The 16,643-nt window shown below is 30.7% G+C and overlaps 3 protein-coding genes across 4 annotated transcripts in view; all 3 read left to right on the top strand.

Annotated features, from left to right (window-relative positions):
* LOC110282861 (SH2 domain-containing adapter heavyweight) overlaps positions 1-16,643 on the top strand; it is a 322,281-nt gene that overhangs the window by 173,176 nt on the left and 132,462 nt on the right. The gene's annotated exons all lie outside the window — the stretch shown is intronic.
* Positions 6,593-9,470, top strand: LOC107452280 (facilitated trehalose transporter Tret1). The gene is made up of 2 exons (XM_016068639.3): positions 6,593-7,092; positions 8,162-9,470. Exons 1-2 carry the CDS (start codon positions 6,816-6,818, stop codon positions 9,346-9,348), a joined length of 1,464 nt encoding a protein of 487 aa, XP_015924125.1. The 5' UTR covers positions 6,593-6,815; the 3' UTR covers positions 9,349-9,470.
* On the top strand, positions 9,915-16,482 carry LOC107452282 (facilitated trehalose transporter Tret1). Its single transcript, XM_016068642.4, has 2 exons — positions 9,915-13,421; positions 15,074-16,482. The coding sequence occupies exons 1-2, from the start codon at positions 13,142-13,144 to the stop codon at positions 16,228-16,230; spliced, it is 1,437 nt and encodes a 478-aa protein (XP_015924128.1). The 5' UTR covers positions 9,915-13,141; the 3' UTR covers positions 16,231-16,482.

The following is a 16,643-nucleotide window of genomic DNA, read 5'->3' as shown; positions in this document are numbered from 1 at the left end:
GCCACTAAAGCCAAATTTCTAAGCTTAAATTTATAATATTCTACTAACAGTGGGGAAATGTTTAAATGATTACGTGTGTCGTGCGTTTGCCTACACGCGTCTACTTATTGATTAGTATCTATCTTCTATATTATATAAAACGCTAATACGTACGTATGTATCAATAAAACCGATGATATTTCTTTTCTCGCTCTGGCAACAGTTTTCATTTTTAATTGATAGGCTTCGGCGCGCAAGATACAACATCATACGTCTAATCGGGTGAATTCTCACCGAATTATCAAAAAAATTCTCACAAAATTATCTTCATCGAAGCCGATGCTTTACATCCGGCGTTCAGTACTATTTCATATTGTTTTACAACACATGGTTTTAGCCCTCTGGTGGGAAAGGCTTTAAAACAAAACTTACAACAGTTACTTTTCTCAACAACTGAAATTTAGAATAGCGTGATTAAGAAAAATATGTGAAATGTTTGCAATTTCAAATTAATATTGAAATGCACAGATTTAGAATTTTCTACAGTGAAAAATTTTCGGAACTTCAGTGTTCAAAAAAGTATACAAAAGCTAGACGTTAAGAACGTATCCAATGAGCGAGCATTGGATTGCGAAGCAATCCGAAATGAACTGTGAAAGCAGTTCCGGGGGTTGGCGAGCGCCAGCGAGCAGGGGGCTAAGCCTCCTAGTATTATATAAAACGCTAATACGTACGTATGTATCAATAAAACCGATGATATTTCTTTTCTCGCTTTGGCAACAGTTTTCATTTTTAATTGATAGGCTTCGGCGCGCAAGAGCACGCGAAGCCTCCTAGTTAATATTTAATACTTTAAGATTATAGAAAATACCCCTTCAATATTTGATAATCTGGTCTAACCAATATAATAGTCCGTTGGTCAGAACTTGCTTATTCTTAACTCTTGTTCTGTGTGTTTCTGTCTATATTTAGTGAATGTTTAAGGAAATAGTTGGCGAACTTCGGCTTCATACAAACATAACTCAACTTTCAGCTCAAATAAGGACTCGGATAAAATAATTTGCAGCCATGTATTCTTATGCCAAAAAATGAGTAAGTCGCCTGGACTTATTTAAATTTCGAGTTAGTTTTGGAGAAATAAAGTTTATATTGAAGACTTTTCGAACTTTTCGTTGAGATAAGTTTCGGAAAATCTAATCTCAGTCAAATTATAATTTTTTGCAGCCATGCACTCTTATGACTGAAAATTAAAATAGGTCGATTTTTCAAAAATTATAAATTAGTCTTAGAGTAATTTCAAAGTAAAAATTATAAATTAGTTTATGATGAAATGTTTAAAATGTAATAAATCCAAACTCTCGGAAACTTTGTGACTCTAATACAGAATCATAGGAATCCAACGGGCACCTTTTGAGAACTACTGCATAAAACTGTTTAAATGTGTGTTTTTATTATGTGAAATTAGTTTCATGAATGCAGAGGAGGGGCCATATAAAATTAAAATTATTTTCTCCAATTTTTCTAAAGGAATTATTTATATTGCATAAATTTTATCAAAAATTTTTTATTTACCTTCTTATTTATTATTTTGTTTATTAATTTTACTAAATTACGTTATTTTTGCAATAAAGAAAAAAATATATTTGTCTATGCATAATTTCAAAGTAAAAATTATAAATTAGTTTATGATGAAATGTTTGAAAAATTGGCTATGAAAAATCCAAACTCTCGGAAACTTTGTGACTCTTATACAGAATCATAGGAATCCAAGGGACACCTTTTAAGAACCACTGCATAATACTGTTTAAATGTGTGTTTTTATTATGTGAAATTAGTTTCATTTATGCCAAGGAGGGTTCATATAGAATTAAAATTATTTTCCCCAATTTTGCTAAAGGGATTATTTATATTACATGAATTTCATCAATAAATTTTTATTTACCTTTTTATTTTTTATTTCGTTTATTAATTTTACTAAAATACATTATTTTTGCAATAAAGTAAAAAATATTTTTGTGTATGTATGTACCTTTAAAAAAAAAATCTAATAATTCTGAAAAAAGAAAAAGTGAATCGTTACCCATCTGCCGTTTCCCGTTTTTGCTGGTACTTATGAAAATAATTTCGTGCCTGCAGCGCAAAACTCATTTGCTTCAACGAAACTGTTTTTATAATCTTGGAAACATATACAAATGCAATTTTTAGGTATGAAAGTTTTTTCGCAATGCAGAATCATAGGAATCCAAGGGATACCTTTTGAGAACCACTGCATAAAGCTGTTTAAATGAATGTTTTTTTATTATGTGAAATTAGTTTCATGTATGCTGAGGAGGGTCCATATAAAATTAAAATTATTTTCTCTAATTTTGCTAAAGGAATTATTTATATTACATAAATTTTATCAAAAATTTTTTATTTACCTTCTTATTTATTATTTTGTTTAATAATTTTACTAAATTACATTATTTTTGCAATAAAGAAGAAAATATCTTTTTGTATGTACCTTTTTTCAAAAAAAAAAAAAAAAATCTAATAGTTCTGAAAAAAAAAAGTGAATCGCTACCCATCTGCCGTTTCCCGTTTTTGCTGGTACTTATGAAAATAATTTCGTGCCTGCAGCGCAAAACTCTTTTGCTCCAACAAAACTGTTTTTATAATCTTGGAAACATATACAAATGCAATTCGTAAGTATTGAAGTTTTTTCGCAAAACTGGTTACGGAATATTTCAAGCTATTTTTCCCTGTATCTTTCAAATCGATTTAAAAAATGCTGACCTATTTTTCTTGCTCATTCTCTTTTATGTACCTTATCACGCTATTCCCCCCTTTTTTTTCCCTTTATGAAAAAGGAAAATAAGAGCTTTATATGTGTTGAACTTTAGATTTTGAAATAAAGAAATTCTTTACTGAATAAAAATGATATCTTTAAAATTGTGGAATCTGAGATTTATAATTTTTTCCATCGAATTTCAAATATTAAGACTTCGAAAATGTATATTTTTTAGAAAAAAATTTAAACTCATCCAGGAATCGATATATTTATGATCTTACATATATGTGAATAGATATTTTTATTTCTTTATTTAAACCATTTTATTTTGAAATTTCGAAGATTAAGAAGAAAAAGAAAAATCAAGAAATGAAAATAAAATAATAAATAAAAATAGACCATATGAAATTTACCTGCATACAAACAACACTTAAACCCATTTGATAATTATCAAAAACGCATTTTTCTTAAAGGATTTCACGAAATCTTGGCCTGAAACAAATTAATATATATATATANGGGGTTGGTTCGAGGAACGAGCAGGGGGCGGAGCCTCCTTATATATATATATATATATATTTGTAAACGAAAGCGTTGAATTTATTGTATCCAACATACTTTTCAATAATTTTTTTCTGGCTTTTTATCAAAACGTTTCATATATTTACTTTTAAAAGTCTTGTAAAATGTGTTAAATCATTTTCTGAATAACTATTTACATAGTTGGTTGAAAATATTGAAATTTATTTGATTGTCGACATTAATCGATGAATGTCAACAATCCCAAAATTTCTTGATGAATTACCGGAACGTTTTTTGATGTTTGTTTATTTGATGATAAAATTATCCTATTAGGAAAAAAATAAATACAGGGAATACCGGGCAAGTGAAAACTAGGCAATGACCCTTAGCTATCTTGCACATCTTTGTTGGGAATATTTGCCAGCATATTTTTAACGCATTAACCATTAGACGTGGTTATTATTAATAGTTACCGGAAAAATCGGAATATTGATCCGACAAGGATGTGTTGGCCATAACCTGGTATATATTGTCCGGTATTCCCCTTTCAAACGTTTTTCTTAACCAATTTTTATTGGTTATTTTTAATGTCAAATAAATATTAAAATCAGGAAAACATTCTGGTGAGCTTTTTGTCAAAGAGGCTCACCCGTGAATGTTGCCTATCTCGAGTTTTCTCTGTAAACAAAATCGAAAGTCATTCCGGACGCTCACCAAAGAAGCTGTATAATTTTACCGGTGAATGTCGGCCATCTCCAGTTTCAGTTTTTTTCAGTAAATATATCAAATATTAAAATCAAGAAGCATTTCGGGCATTCAAAAAGAGGCTATGTAATTTTTATCGGTGAATGTCGGCCATCTCCAGTTTCGATTTTTCTCTGTAAATATATTAAATATTAAATTCGAAAACATTCCGGACATTCAACAACGAAACTAGGTAATTTTACTGGTGAATGTCGGCCATCTCCAGTTTCGATTTTTCTCAGTGAATATATTAAATATCGGAATCAAGAAATATTCCTGGCACTCACCAAAGATGTTACGCAATTGTTATCTGCAGATGTCCGCTATCTCCGATTTCGGTATTTCTCAGTAAAGTTCATTAAAAAAATCATTTTCGACTCACATTCCATTAAATTAAGTCGAATAATTCAGGTTTTTACAGTACTTGCTAGCATCTGAACATATTTAAGACCGTTTTAACAACAAAAGTAGAAATGTAATTTTTCCATTTATTCCATTTGGGATCGATTCTTCTGCTGGAATATTCTCCACTGTCGATAACTTTAACCTAAAGTTACAACAAAAATAAATGATATTTTGTCTGAGTTCTTGGTTGTCTTCGAAAAAGAAAGAGCTCAAATCAGAATGAAATTTAATAAAAATTTCAAGGGCGCTTATCGTGAATATTTTTGAAATCACTACCGCCTATAGTATGAATGAGGTAGGGGGGAAGAGATGCCATTATTGAAGGGATTGTGAGAAAAATGCCCCCATTATTCCTCTGGAGTATCGGAATGCCTGTACACCCCTGGCCGTTCGATAGCAGAGGGGTTGTCCTGGAGGATGACTCATCCTCTGCATCACGTGGCGCAGTGCGGTGCGTTCCAGGACATGTGGGGGGTGTATAAGAGAGAGGAAGGAGAAGAGTGGGGACATCGATTCTCTCCCACTCCCCTGGAATTTCCTCTTCCTTATCCTTTCTCCTCTTATCTTTTATTTGGTATTCTCTTCACACGAAAGAAAGATGTTATCTTTGTTATTATAGTAATTACAGTAATAGGGAGTTTTTTTTATACTTAAGTTGATAGATAGGGATATGTTGCTTAGGTTATGATTTCATTGGCATATTTTGTTCTTGGGGAATTCATAATTGAATTTTAATTGGGATCTGTAATAAAAAAAAGCCTTATTCTTATTTTAGGAAAAAAATACTCTTTTTAATGTCTTGGGTGTCTGCATTTCAAATTCTCGTGTCTTCTGTATTCCTTTTATTCAGATTAAAATAATTTTTATTTGATTACTTTTATTATTAATTTTTGCTTACTCTCTTAAGTTATGAAATGTTTGAAGCGTCTCGGATGCGTCTTGATGAAATAAAGAGGGTCAATTTATTTTTCAATTGATTTGAAAAAAAGTTTAACTTATAAATCATTTTAGTGTTTTGCAACTTATTGCAACATAAGTTTGTCCTTTCAAAATCTAAAATTTTTGAAACATTGAGATTCTGATGTCTATTTGTAAAGTTTAATGGAATGACGCATATAATTTCTGTTATTTTAATATTCACAGAAATGCCCAGTTTTTAATTTTTTTCTATTTTATAATTTAATATTTGAAGCTTTTTTAACGGTTTGACAGCAAAAAAATTTTTTTACGGATATATTTGTTATTTTATGAATAATTTAAAATATGATTGCAAATAGCACTTTAGAACATATATTGGGTTTCATAAGGTGCACAACTAAAGCAAAAATTACTTTTGTGTCACATAAACATGCTTTAAACTTAAAAGGAGTTTTACAATTCATTTACCTTCCATGAAACAGAAGTTATTTTCGTGTCACAAAAGCATACTTTAAATTCAAAATGAGTTTTATAACTCTTTTATCTTTCATAAAAAAAAGTTACTTTTGTGTCATAAAAGAGCATAATTTAATCTCAAAATAAGTGTCAAAATTCTTTTTTTTTTTTTTTATCCAGAAAGGAAATTTACTGAAATTTAACAGTTAAAAATATTTATCAAATGTGTTGACGATTTTTCAGATCTAAGACTCTAAGAGAGATATTTTTTATTGATTAAACACATACCTGATACATACAGGATCTAGAATGTATCAATTAAAATTGATTTGGCAACCTATATAACAATGTCGCTGTAGTTCCGTATCTTGTTTAATAAAAATACACAACAGTACATTTTCAACTTAGGCTAAGGCATCTTAGTCTTTAACTGTTAAATTGTGGACATTAATTAATAAAATTTCTACTTAAAGAAAACAAAAGTTTCTAATTTTTGTAATCGTATACGGTTTTTTTTATTTTTATTTGAAAACTTATTTGTTTGAAATTGAGTAGGTTTAAGCAGTAAATGTAGTTATTGCGCAAAAATATTACTACCAATAATAACTTCCCCATATTTTTAGTCTTCGTTGTTTTACACTCACAGTAAATTTGAATTTTTTTAATCGCGTTTTTTTTTAAACTGATAAAACTATAGTTTTTAACATTGACACTTTCCTTTGTATTATGATTTTTGGTTATCTTACTTTTGTTTATTATCAATCTTTTGTTTATACCTATTCATTTAAGATAAGCCTTGTATTTCCCATAATAGTTCCGTGCAATAACTTTGAGTTGTTTAAAATATTGTCTTATTTAAATTATTCATTTACTCTCTTCGTGTTTGGTTTTCAAACTACAAGCAAGGGAAATGTTTTATAAATGTCTGCTGGAATGTAGGAAAATGTAGTAGGTCATATTATGTTTCGACGTCGACTGTTGAACTATCTTATTGTTTGAAAAGTTGATTTCCAAATTCGAAATGACGTCCCCGGAACCTAAAAAATTACAGCCGGTTTCAGTTGAATGTGACGCAATACAAACTTCTGAAATAGTTGTCACTAGCTGGAAGATCTATGTGGCGTGTGTTGCTTCGTATTTGTACATATTGTCCATGGGGATGACTATTTCGTACACTGCACCAGCATCCATGGATATGAGAAGGCCAGGGAGTAGGATGCAGCACATAACTGACGATGAGATAACTTGGATCGGTAGCCTGAGTATGCTTGGGGGTGTACCTGCAAATATTTTAGGTGGTATGTAGATTTTGTTTATTTTCTTTTATTATATTATTTTATTAACTTTTAAATGAATGGAAACTTGTTTTGTGCAGACCATCTTTAAATTATAATTTTTCATCCACAATAGTGATAACGATTTTTTATAAATTTGCTTAGTTTTAACAACTGTTTTATTTATTTATTTTTTTAAAAAAATAATTAAACCGACTTAAACTTTCTGTTATTTATCCAAAATGGCCATTTTGCGATAATGTTGGTTTTAGAATAGGATTATATGATACGGTAAAATGTAAGGGAAATCGTATAAGTCATTCTCGAGAAATCTAAAATGTTCAGTAAAAATATTTAGCTTTGAAAAAAAATTTTTTTTTTATCAGCAAACTTTTTAATTTTCAAGAAATTTCAAAACGAATTTAATAGACAATTTTTTTTATAACTTTCTGCAAGCTTTAGAAAACTTAGGAATACAAACAAACAAAGATGGATATTTTTTACAAGAATTTCAAATTGGTGTTCAGCTTATAATATAAATTTTCCCTAAAGCGAATAGTACTCAAAACCACGATATATATCGTAGAACAAAAAGAGTCCCTTCAGAACAACTTATATTTGAAGTGTACCTATTTACGTAAATGTCCCTGCAAAGTATTTTATATCTATATCATGGAGAAAATATTAGATGCTGCTAATAATTTTCTTTCCATTATGTAGGTCTTTATACATAATTTGATGTTTGACTAAGTTTCCATTTTCGTACAATTTTAGTTTACAAGATAAAATTATTCGTTATTTAAAAAAATGGCAATAATTTAAATAATAAATTTTTTTTATGGTACCCGTAGTACATTTGTACTAATCAAAAGTTGTGTTTCAAAGTATTAGATATAACTCTGCTCTTGCGTAGGCTGTAAACATTCAATGTAGGCATTTTATTACTCATTTTTATTTAAAAATAGCTTTACAAATGGAAATAAATAAACATAATTGCTTTGTTTTTGTAAAAAAATTATGAACTGGTGACTTAAAACTGTTTATAGCATTCCTGCTTTGTTCATTCACTTAAAATTTGTTTACGTTTTTACAGGTTATTTTTCTCAAAAATATGGAAGAAAGACCGTATTGATGTTGACTTCTATTTTGTTTACATCAAGCTGGTTGATGATAGCTTACGCCTCTTCAGTTGCGTGGATATGTGCTGGAAGAATAATTTCAGGATTTTGCACTGGATTGTATGTTGTTGCCGTTCCAGCGTATGTGGCCGAAATTGCTCCCCAAAATAAACGGGGAATGCTCTCATCCGGTCTACCATTATTTAATACTCTTGGAATATTTCTTGTAATGTGCCTTGGACTTGTTTTAAGATGGTCATGGTTGGCCATAAGTATCGTCATCTTAACAGTATGTTCCGCATGTATGATGGTCTTTATGCCAGAATCTCCCGTGTGGTTAGTGCGAGAATCAAGACTGGAGGAAGCAGCCCATGGTCTGAAATTCTTCCGTGGTAAGCATTTTCCCTACAAGAAAGAAGTGCAACAAATAGCTGAGACGCTCCGCAACGAGCAACAAAACGTACCAATCACGTTGCAAGATTTAAAAAATCCGACCTTTTACAAACCTCTTTCAATTTCGGTTGCTTTAATGTTCTTTTGGACAGCATCTGGCTCAGGACCCATTTTAGCTTATACTGTCGAAATTTTTCAAAGACTCGGTAGCGCACTTGATCCAAATGTCGCCGCAATAATTTTGTCAGCCATACAAATAGTGGCTGCTGTTTCCTGCAGTCTAATAATCGATAAATATGGCCGCAGAAAACTTTATATTATGTCTGCCTCAGCAACATCAATTATGCTAATTTGCTTAGGTGCTTACAGCTTTGCTATGAAACACCAACCAGTGACCCAAGGCGCGATAGGCTATATACCTTTAGTGTGCTTTGCTATTTATGCTTTTGTATTTAATATAGGGATGGGTCCAATACCGTTTGTTATGATTCCTGAAATGGTGTCGGTCCAGTTTCGAAGCACTGTCCTTGCCATATCAACTGTTGTAATTTCATTTTTTGCGTTTTCTTCTAACAAATCGTATGATGGTTTGCGATCATTGGTCGGAGATCATGGTGTATATTGGACTTATGGATTTTTGTCTCTATGTAGCGTTCCATTTGGTTATTTCATACTGCCAGAAACAAAGAATAAGTCTTTTGAGGATATCAGTAAATCATTTTCTAAGAAACGTGATTGTCAAATGACTGATTTGACGACTGTCAAATGATGTTAACTCTGTTATGTTTATGTAAATATTTATGTGTAATGTATTTTTGAAAATTCTCTGATCCTAAATTTTTTCTTCGTATTTTTTCTTATGAGATATATAAAATATGTTTTGCATTCTCATTGTTAATAACTGATTTTATGTTGTAATAATTTATTTCTTGAACTGGATAGGTGATATTTTGGTAATATGGTTTATGTAAATGTTCAGTAAATATGTAAGGAAAATTATGGTAGATAACATAACCTGGAATTGTAAAGTAAGAAGTAACTAATGTAGCGAGTATAGTAATTGATCCGACGGTAAATTTTCGCATTTTCTAACTTAACATTTTGCTTACTGCGTCTGATATCATCAGTTTTACCAGTCGTTAGCAAAGGGTTAAGGTAAAGAAAATATTTAAAGTTGTTTTTCATATGATGGCGTAGGACCACTCGTTCTTGTGAAAAAATAATGAACAGCGACCGATACAAGAAAATAATAGCAGAAAAAAAGGCGAGCACTGTTAAACAAGAGTTTTCTTTCAAAAATGACTTGCATCCTTTTAATAGTTCCAAAAATGCAATGACTAGTTATATTTTATCTTATAAACATCCTTGAACAGCCGACCAGACTTTGAGTTTATGTTCAATTCCATTGCCTTGTAATTTTGAACACAAATTAGAAGAAAAAAGAAATTCTGGATCACGTTTTGGGAGAAATTTGGCTTCGTAGAAGACTATTTGATGGAACTAACCCGCATTTGCGTTGTATAAAAAGGATAACCACGAAACTTCCCAAGGTTAGCTCGACATCAAAAGGAGTCTAACCCATGGGACTACAACTGAGTATATTTTCGTCAGCACTGTGGTCGGTGCGAGCTGTGTGCGGAATTCGTATCGACCAGCCATCGCTTGGATTTGAACCGGGTTCACCTCATTGGGAGGCAAGCGCTCTATCCCCTGAGCCATCAGGGCTAAAGACGTATGCTAACGGCACGCGGTGTTCCCAGGTTCCCACCTTCTTAACTACAAATGTTCAACTCAGTAGCATATCCTGAAGGCAAGGGAGCTTCTTGATCAAGTATTGTGACTAGCTAGTCTTCGTGGAGGACTTTAAAATGAAATTAACCCGCATTTACGTTACATGGAGAAGAAAACCTCGAAAACCTCTCACGGTTAGTCATTACGGTAACCTCTCATGGTCTAAGGAGATTCTAACCCATGATCCGTCTGAGGATATTTTACATCAGCTTAGTGGTCGGGGCGAGCTGGGTGCAGAATTCGCATCGACCAGCCATTGCTGGGATTCGAACCTGGTTCACCTAATTGGAAAGCGAGGGCTCTATCACTTAACGCTTTGCTCAAACACTCTGTATCTTTATCTGAAAGAGAAACTATGGGTGTTTTCAGGCGAAATGTTCGTAAAAGTGAATTGTGGAGCGAAAAATATTTTATTTTGTTCTTTGATTCAAGTATGGATTAGAGATGAAGAAATAGTCAAAAACTCTAAAAACCTTTTATGCTAACAGGAATAAAATTGGTTCTTAAATCAAAGAGAGAAAATATCGAATGTTTACTAAATACTAATTGAATTAATGTTCCCACAGCGAGTAAACTGTTCCCCCCCCTTCAAACTATGTGTTTAATTAATGCGCTCACTACCATTTGTTTCTATTGAGATAAATAATAGTATGAGCCAGGGTTGAGTTTATGCTATAACAACCGTCACAAATAAATTTAAACTGTTGCAAACGTTGGGTATTAGTTGTGATTATAATATGAAATTTTTATAATACATTTATAACATTAGTTAGCACTAAAAAATATAAATATATGCTAGTATACAATCGGACCTCTATTTAACGAAGTCACTAAATCCTGATAAAAAGTTCGTTATATGGATAATTCGTTTAATAGAAAATCTCCCTTTTGAATACTTAAATAACACAAAACAGGTTTTAAATTTTTAAACACTAGACATAATTGAAATAGCAATTGATACACCTTACTCTTGTAAATTATCTGCTATCGAATTGTTTCAAATGATTTTGACATTTCATCATATGGCGGTATGGTGATTTCTTCATCATATCTGTCTTCATCTTTTTCGACTTCCTCACAATTTATTGCTGTATTGTTTTTTTTCTTCCATACTGTCCAAAAAATCCGATTCAGTTAATGTTTCTGTGGTTGCAGCTTCAGAATCAATAAAAAGACATTCATTAATCAGTACATCATCGTCAATTTCGTGGTTCTTCCTTAGCTGTACCCACATTTTTTTAAGTTCTTCTAAAGGAATATCATCCTGGTCCTCCGCACTTTCCGCTGACTATGAATCCAGCTTTAAGAAAGCTGTTACAAATAGTATGATTTGTAACATCACCAAAGAAATTTCTATTATGCTTTCTCGTAAATTGATTTTTTGCATGGATTCCTGTACGACATGCAAACTAAAAAGGGTAGAGATTTTACTGCTTTCTCTAAAAGTTAAGTAGCTGCGAAAATCAATTCAAGATCATTCCTTCCATAAAATGCATTAACAAGTGTGAAATCTTCTGAAATATTTTAAGAAATAAGGAAAGTGGCTCTCAAAGAAAAGTTCGTTGAATAGAAAATTCGCTTCTCTATTTGGAAGTTATTTTACGAAGAAATTTCCAAAATGTTCTTGGTTCCTCGAAAAAAAATAAAGTTCTTTAAATAGAAGTTCCTCGAAAGTTCGTTAAATAGAAGTCCAACTGTATAATTATTAATCTGTAATTAACAATAATTTTATTCAGCTAGAAATTATAGTTTTAAACAGAAGAAACGAACAAAATTTTCTTCTTTCTTTACCTTAACATTATTTCATTCGAAAATTTTCCTTTACCCTTAGAAATTTGAAATAAACTCATTGGAATTTTATTTCAATTTTTCAAATGCGTGTATTTTATTTCTTTGTTATAATTTGCAATTTTTTTTTCGTTAACTGTGAAATCGTGACAAAACTGTATTAAATTCAAAGTATAAAATAGGATTATTTTATTAAGGGAGTAGACCAAAAGTAATAGTTATAAAAGCAAAGTTTTCAGTTAATAAAATAACTAGGGATTCTGCACGATTTGCCCTTTTAGTTTTAACTTAATTTTTCAATATTACCTTGTTTTTTTACGTAAGAGATCGATTGATGGCATAAATGATTCATAGTATTTTAACTAATTTTGTTTACATTGTTAGCAATTACTTTGGTAATGTTAGTGCAATTATTTCACTAACAACTTATGTTGGCGCAATAAACGTAGACGATATTTATGCCACCGATTTGATTGAGTCTGTGAAATAATTCTGGTTTTAAATAGCAAATTTTCAGTGAATTGAACGACGTACTTAAAATGAACCATTTTATTCTAATTACGCTTTGTCATTTGTTTTGTTCTTCTGATTTAAATTTCTAATTTTATCGTGATTATCTCACACATCTTGTAACCAATGCATTCACTATTTGGAATGCTAATCTGTGCGAACAAAATAATTTCGTTTCATTTTAGATTACCCTTTCTTTGTTCGCTATCTATATTTTGCGTGCCTGTTTAAGATAACTGTTCTTCACTGTATGCGATAACTTTCCTCTTAAACAATAGAAGTGACGAAATTTTGACATAGCCCTTTTTTGCTATTTTCCGCCAGAGTCGATACTTTTTTCGATTTGTTAAAAAATTAATAATTTTAATCCAAGAAAAATTATTTTGAAATTCAAAGGTGATTAAATCGTGGTACCCTCAGCTCACATTAAAGCTGCTTTTGTGGGATTAATTTCATGTTTAATTGTAATTAATATGGCATCGTGTTCTCCCGAAAAGCTAAGAACTATGAGCTCAGTGGAAACCAATGAACCGCCAGAGCCCGTTTCGGGCTATGGCTATGGGAAAATATATCTGGCCTGTATATCGGCTTACTTATTCATTTTGACCATGGGTATGACCGTATCGTACACTGCCCCAGCAACTATGGATATGAGAAAACCGGGAAGTCGTATGCAGCATATAACGGAAGACGATATAACTTGGATGGGTAGCTTGACATTGCTTGGAGGAATTCCTGCTAATGCCTTGGGCGGTAAGTCTATTATTATTAATGTATTAATGCATATTTTTATAACTATTTGCATTTAAGTTGCAAATCAAATATTTAACTTATGCTGTATAGTGCTATAATGATGTGTATATGCATTAATTTATATTTCTTCTGTAGAGAAAAAAAATTATATTTCAATGTTTCCTTTTTTCACTTTCCTGGGTAAATATCTTCTACATTTAAAGCTTAAGTTAACAAAGCTCACAATAAGCTCTTTAACCGCTTTCAAAATTGTAGGAACATTTTGAGCAAATAATATAAATTCAAGGAGAATATATAAGTGAAATATAATTTATATAGTCTACGGTTAAAAGTGATTGAACATTAATAAAATATTTTTGTATTGACGATTTGCATTTTCTATCAAAATTGAAAAGATAGTTAGGTGGAGACAATATGTATTTTTTTAAAAAAATTGAACCATTGTTTATTATTTTATTCAAGAAAAAAAATTATTTTTCTGTCAACAATAAGGTGAATATGTTTTTTTATTTTTATTTTTTGATGTTTTATTCCATTTTAATTGAGGAAATTTCACTTATAAGAGAAAATCATTTTTGATTTAGACTAGTCCATAAATTAATTAAAAAATCTCGAATCAATAATTATAAAGGAAGATAGATTATATTTAAAATAATTATATGTTCTATGTTTGTAATTAATCAACCTGTAAGCATATATTTTCTCAAAATAAAAGTTATTTATAATCAACATGAAATTAATACTAACAAATAATGTAAAGAAATTAAAATAAGTCTTATTTTTTGGTATATATTCTTCATTTATTTCCTGTTTTAGAAATTTAAGCTGCGTTTAGCTATTATTTTTTAAAATTTTAATTTGTATACGTTACGAACACTTTAATTTTTTTTTTTTTTTTTTTTTTTTTTTTTTTGTTATTTTAAAAGGCAAATTGAATTGAAGTTATTGCTGATATGCGGAATTTTTCTGTAATCGTGTTGTAAAATTTTATTCTATTCAAATTTTATAATTAAAATTTTTTACAGCGTGTAAGACCAGTTTTACATGTGCAAGACCAGTTTTAGAATTAAACAATGAGACAAAATGAAATAAAGAGTCTTTTCTCAAAATGTAATAGTTTTTTTTGTGTGCATATGTATTATCTTAATCACCAAATGATAATCGCAGCGAATCCATAGTTGTAATTTTATTGCAAGTATTGCTTCAATTTTTTACAACTTATGTTTAAAATATAGTAAAATGTAATCATTTAAAAATTTCAAAAATATTATAAGCATTAATAATAATCAATTGCATATTTCTTTGGGTTTTCATATATATCATTCATTCAATGTAATTTTTTATGAGTTTGGTTTCTAGAATTAGGTTTTTCCTCTAAAAGATTCAAAAATTAAAATATTAATAAATTTTTAAACAGAAAAAAATTATACTCTATTTCGGAAGTTTAATTTCCAGAGTATTATATTTGGGTAAGTTATTAAATCACCAAAAGAAAAGTGGGAAAAGTTGAAACGAACTGAAATTTTAAAATACATAAGTATAATAATTGATTGTATATTTTAATATTTTGAAAGTTTACAATTTACTGAGATGTTTTTATCTTATTACACATGTTTTATTAAATCATTCATTTTTTATTTATTTATTTTCAGGTTATTTTACACATAGGTATGGGAGAAAAACTGCCTTGATGTTAACTTCCATTTTGTTTACATCAAGCTGGCTTATGATTGCCTATTCATCATCTGTTGCATGGATCTGTGCAGGAAGAATAATCTCAGGGTTTTGCACTGGATTGTACGTTGTTGCAATTCCAGCGTATGTTGCCGAAATAGCTCCCCAAGACATACGGGGCATGCTCTCATCCGGTTTACCGTTTTTCAATAATCTTGGAATTCTTTTAGTAATGAGCCTTGGACTTGTTTTAAGATGGTCATGGCTGGCAATTAGTGTAGTCATCCTGACTGTATTCTCTGCTTTCATGATGGCATTCATGCCAGAATCTCCCGTGTGGTTGGTCAGAGAGTCAAGATTGTATGAAGCAGCAAATGGGCTGAAATTCCTCCATGGTAAACGTTCTAACTACAATGCGGAAATTGAAAAGATTATGGAAGTTATTCGCTCTGAGAAACAGAACAAGCCACTTACTTTGCAGGACTTCAGAAACCCTATTCTTTATAAACCACTTTTGATTTCTATAGCTTTGTTCTTTTTTCTCCCAACCTCTGGATTTGGACCAATCATAACGTACACTGTCGAAATCTTCCAAAGAGCTGGTAGTACAATCGATCCCAATCTTGCTGCTACAATTTTAGCCGCTGTGCAAATCTTCGCGAGTGTCGCGTGTGGTGTTGTCATCGATAATTTCGGTCGTAGAAAGCTGTACATATTGTCTGGTGCTGGGACATCATTTATGCTAATTTGTCTGGGTATTTATAGCTATATACTGGAGTATCATCCCGTGAGAAATAGTGTAATGGGCTATGTTCCAATACTGTGTTTTTCTGCTTACTTATTCATATTTACCTTTGGAATTGGTTCAATTCCGTTTGTGATGATACCTGAAATGATTTCTGTGCAGTACCGAAGCACTGTGCTTTCCATCTCAACTGTTTGTCTTTCTATATTTGGATTCGCTGTTAGCAAATCCTTTGATAGCTTAAGGGATGTTTTGGGTGATTACGGCATGTATTGGTTTTTCGCATCCTTTACTTTCCTTAGTGTTGTTTTCAGTTACTTTGTACTACCCGAAACAAAGCAATTATCATTCGAAGAGATTAGTAGATATTTTTTAAAATCTCATAAATGATCGTTACATTGTGTTTTTCATTTCATTGTGCATTTTTTAAAATAATTTTTTTTCTTTTCATAATATTCTGTGTTTTTTTTTAAGTAAAAATATCTCATATTACTAAGAAATTAACAAATATTCATTAACTTATATCCTTGTTCCCTCTGTGTTTTTCATATCGTTGTATATTTTTTGTGAATTTTTAATCGATTTTGGGTCATATTTATGTATAAAGTAGTTTTTCATAATAAATTTTTTTTTCCTCATTTATTTGCAAGTGCATATTCATGCGTTCAGTTATTTAATTTGCAATTTTATAAAATTTTAGGTCACTAGTTTTATTAATAAAGCAGCTAGGGGTTAATTTGAAACCTTAAAAAATAATGGCGCTAATGAAAAGACACGATGAAAGTCGTTATCAAAATGTTTAC

The sequence above is a fragment of the Parasteatoda tepidariorum genome, chromosome 7, assembly GCF_043381705.1.
Source record: "Parasteatoda tepidariorum isolate YZ-2023 chromosome 7, CAS_Ptep_4.0, whole genome shotgun sequence".
NCBI lineage: Eukaryota > Metazoa > Arthropoda > Arachnida > Araneae > Theridiidae > Parasteatoda > Parasteatoda tepidariorum.
The sequence above is the reverse complement of the archived record's forward strand: the minus strand, read 5'-3'. Positions and strand labels throughout refer to the sequence as shown.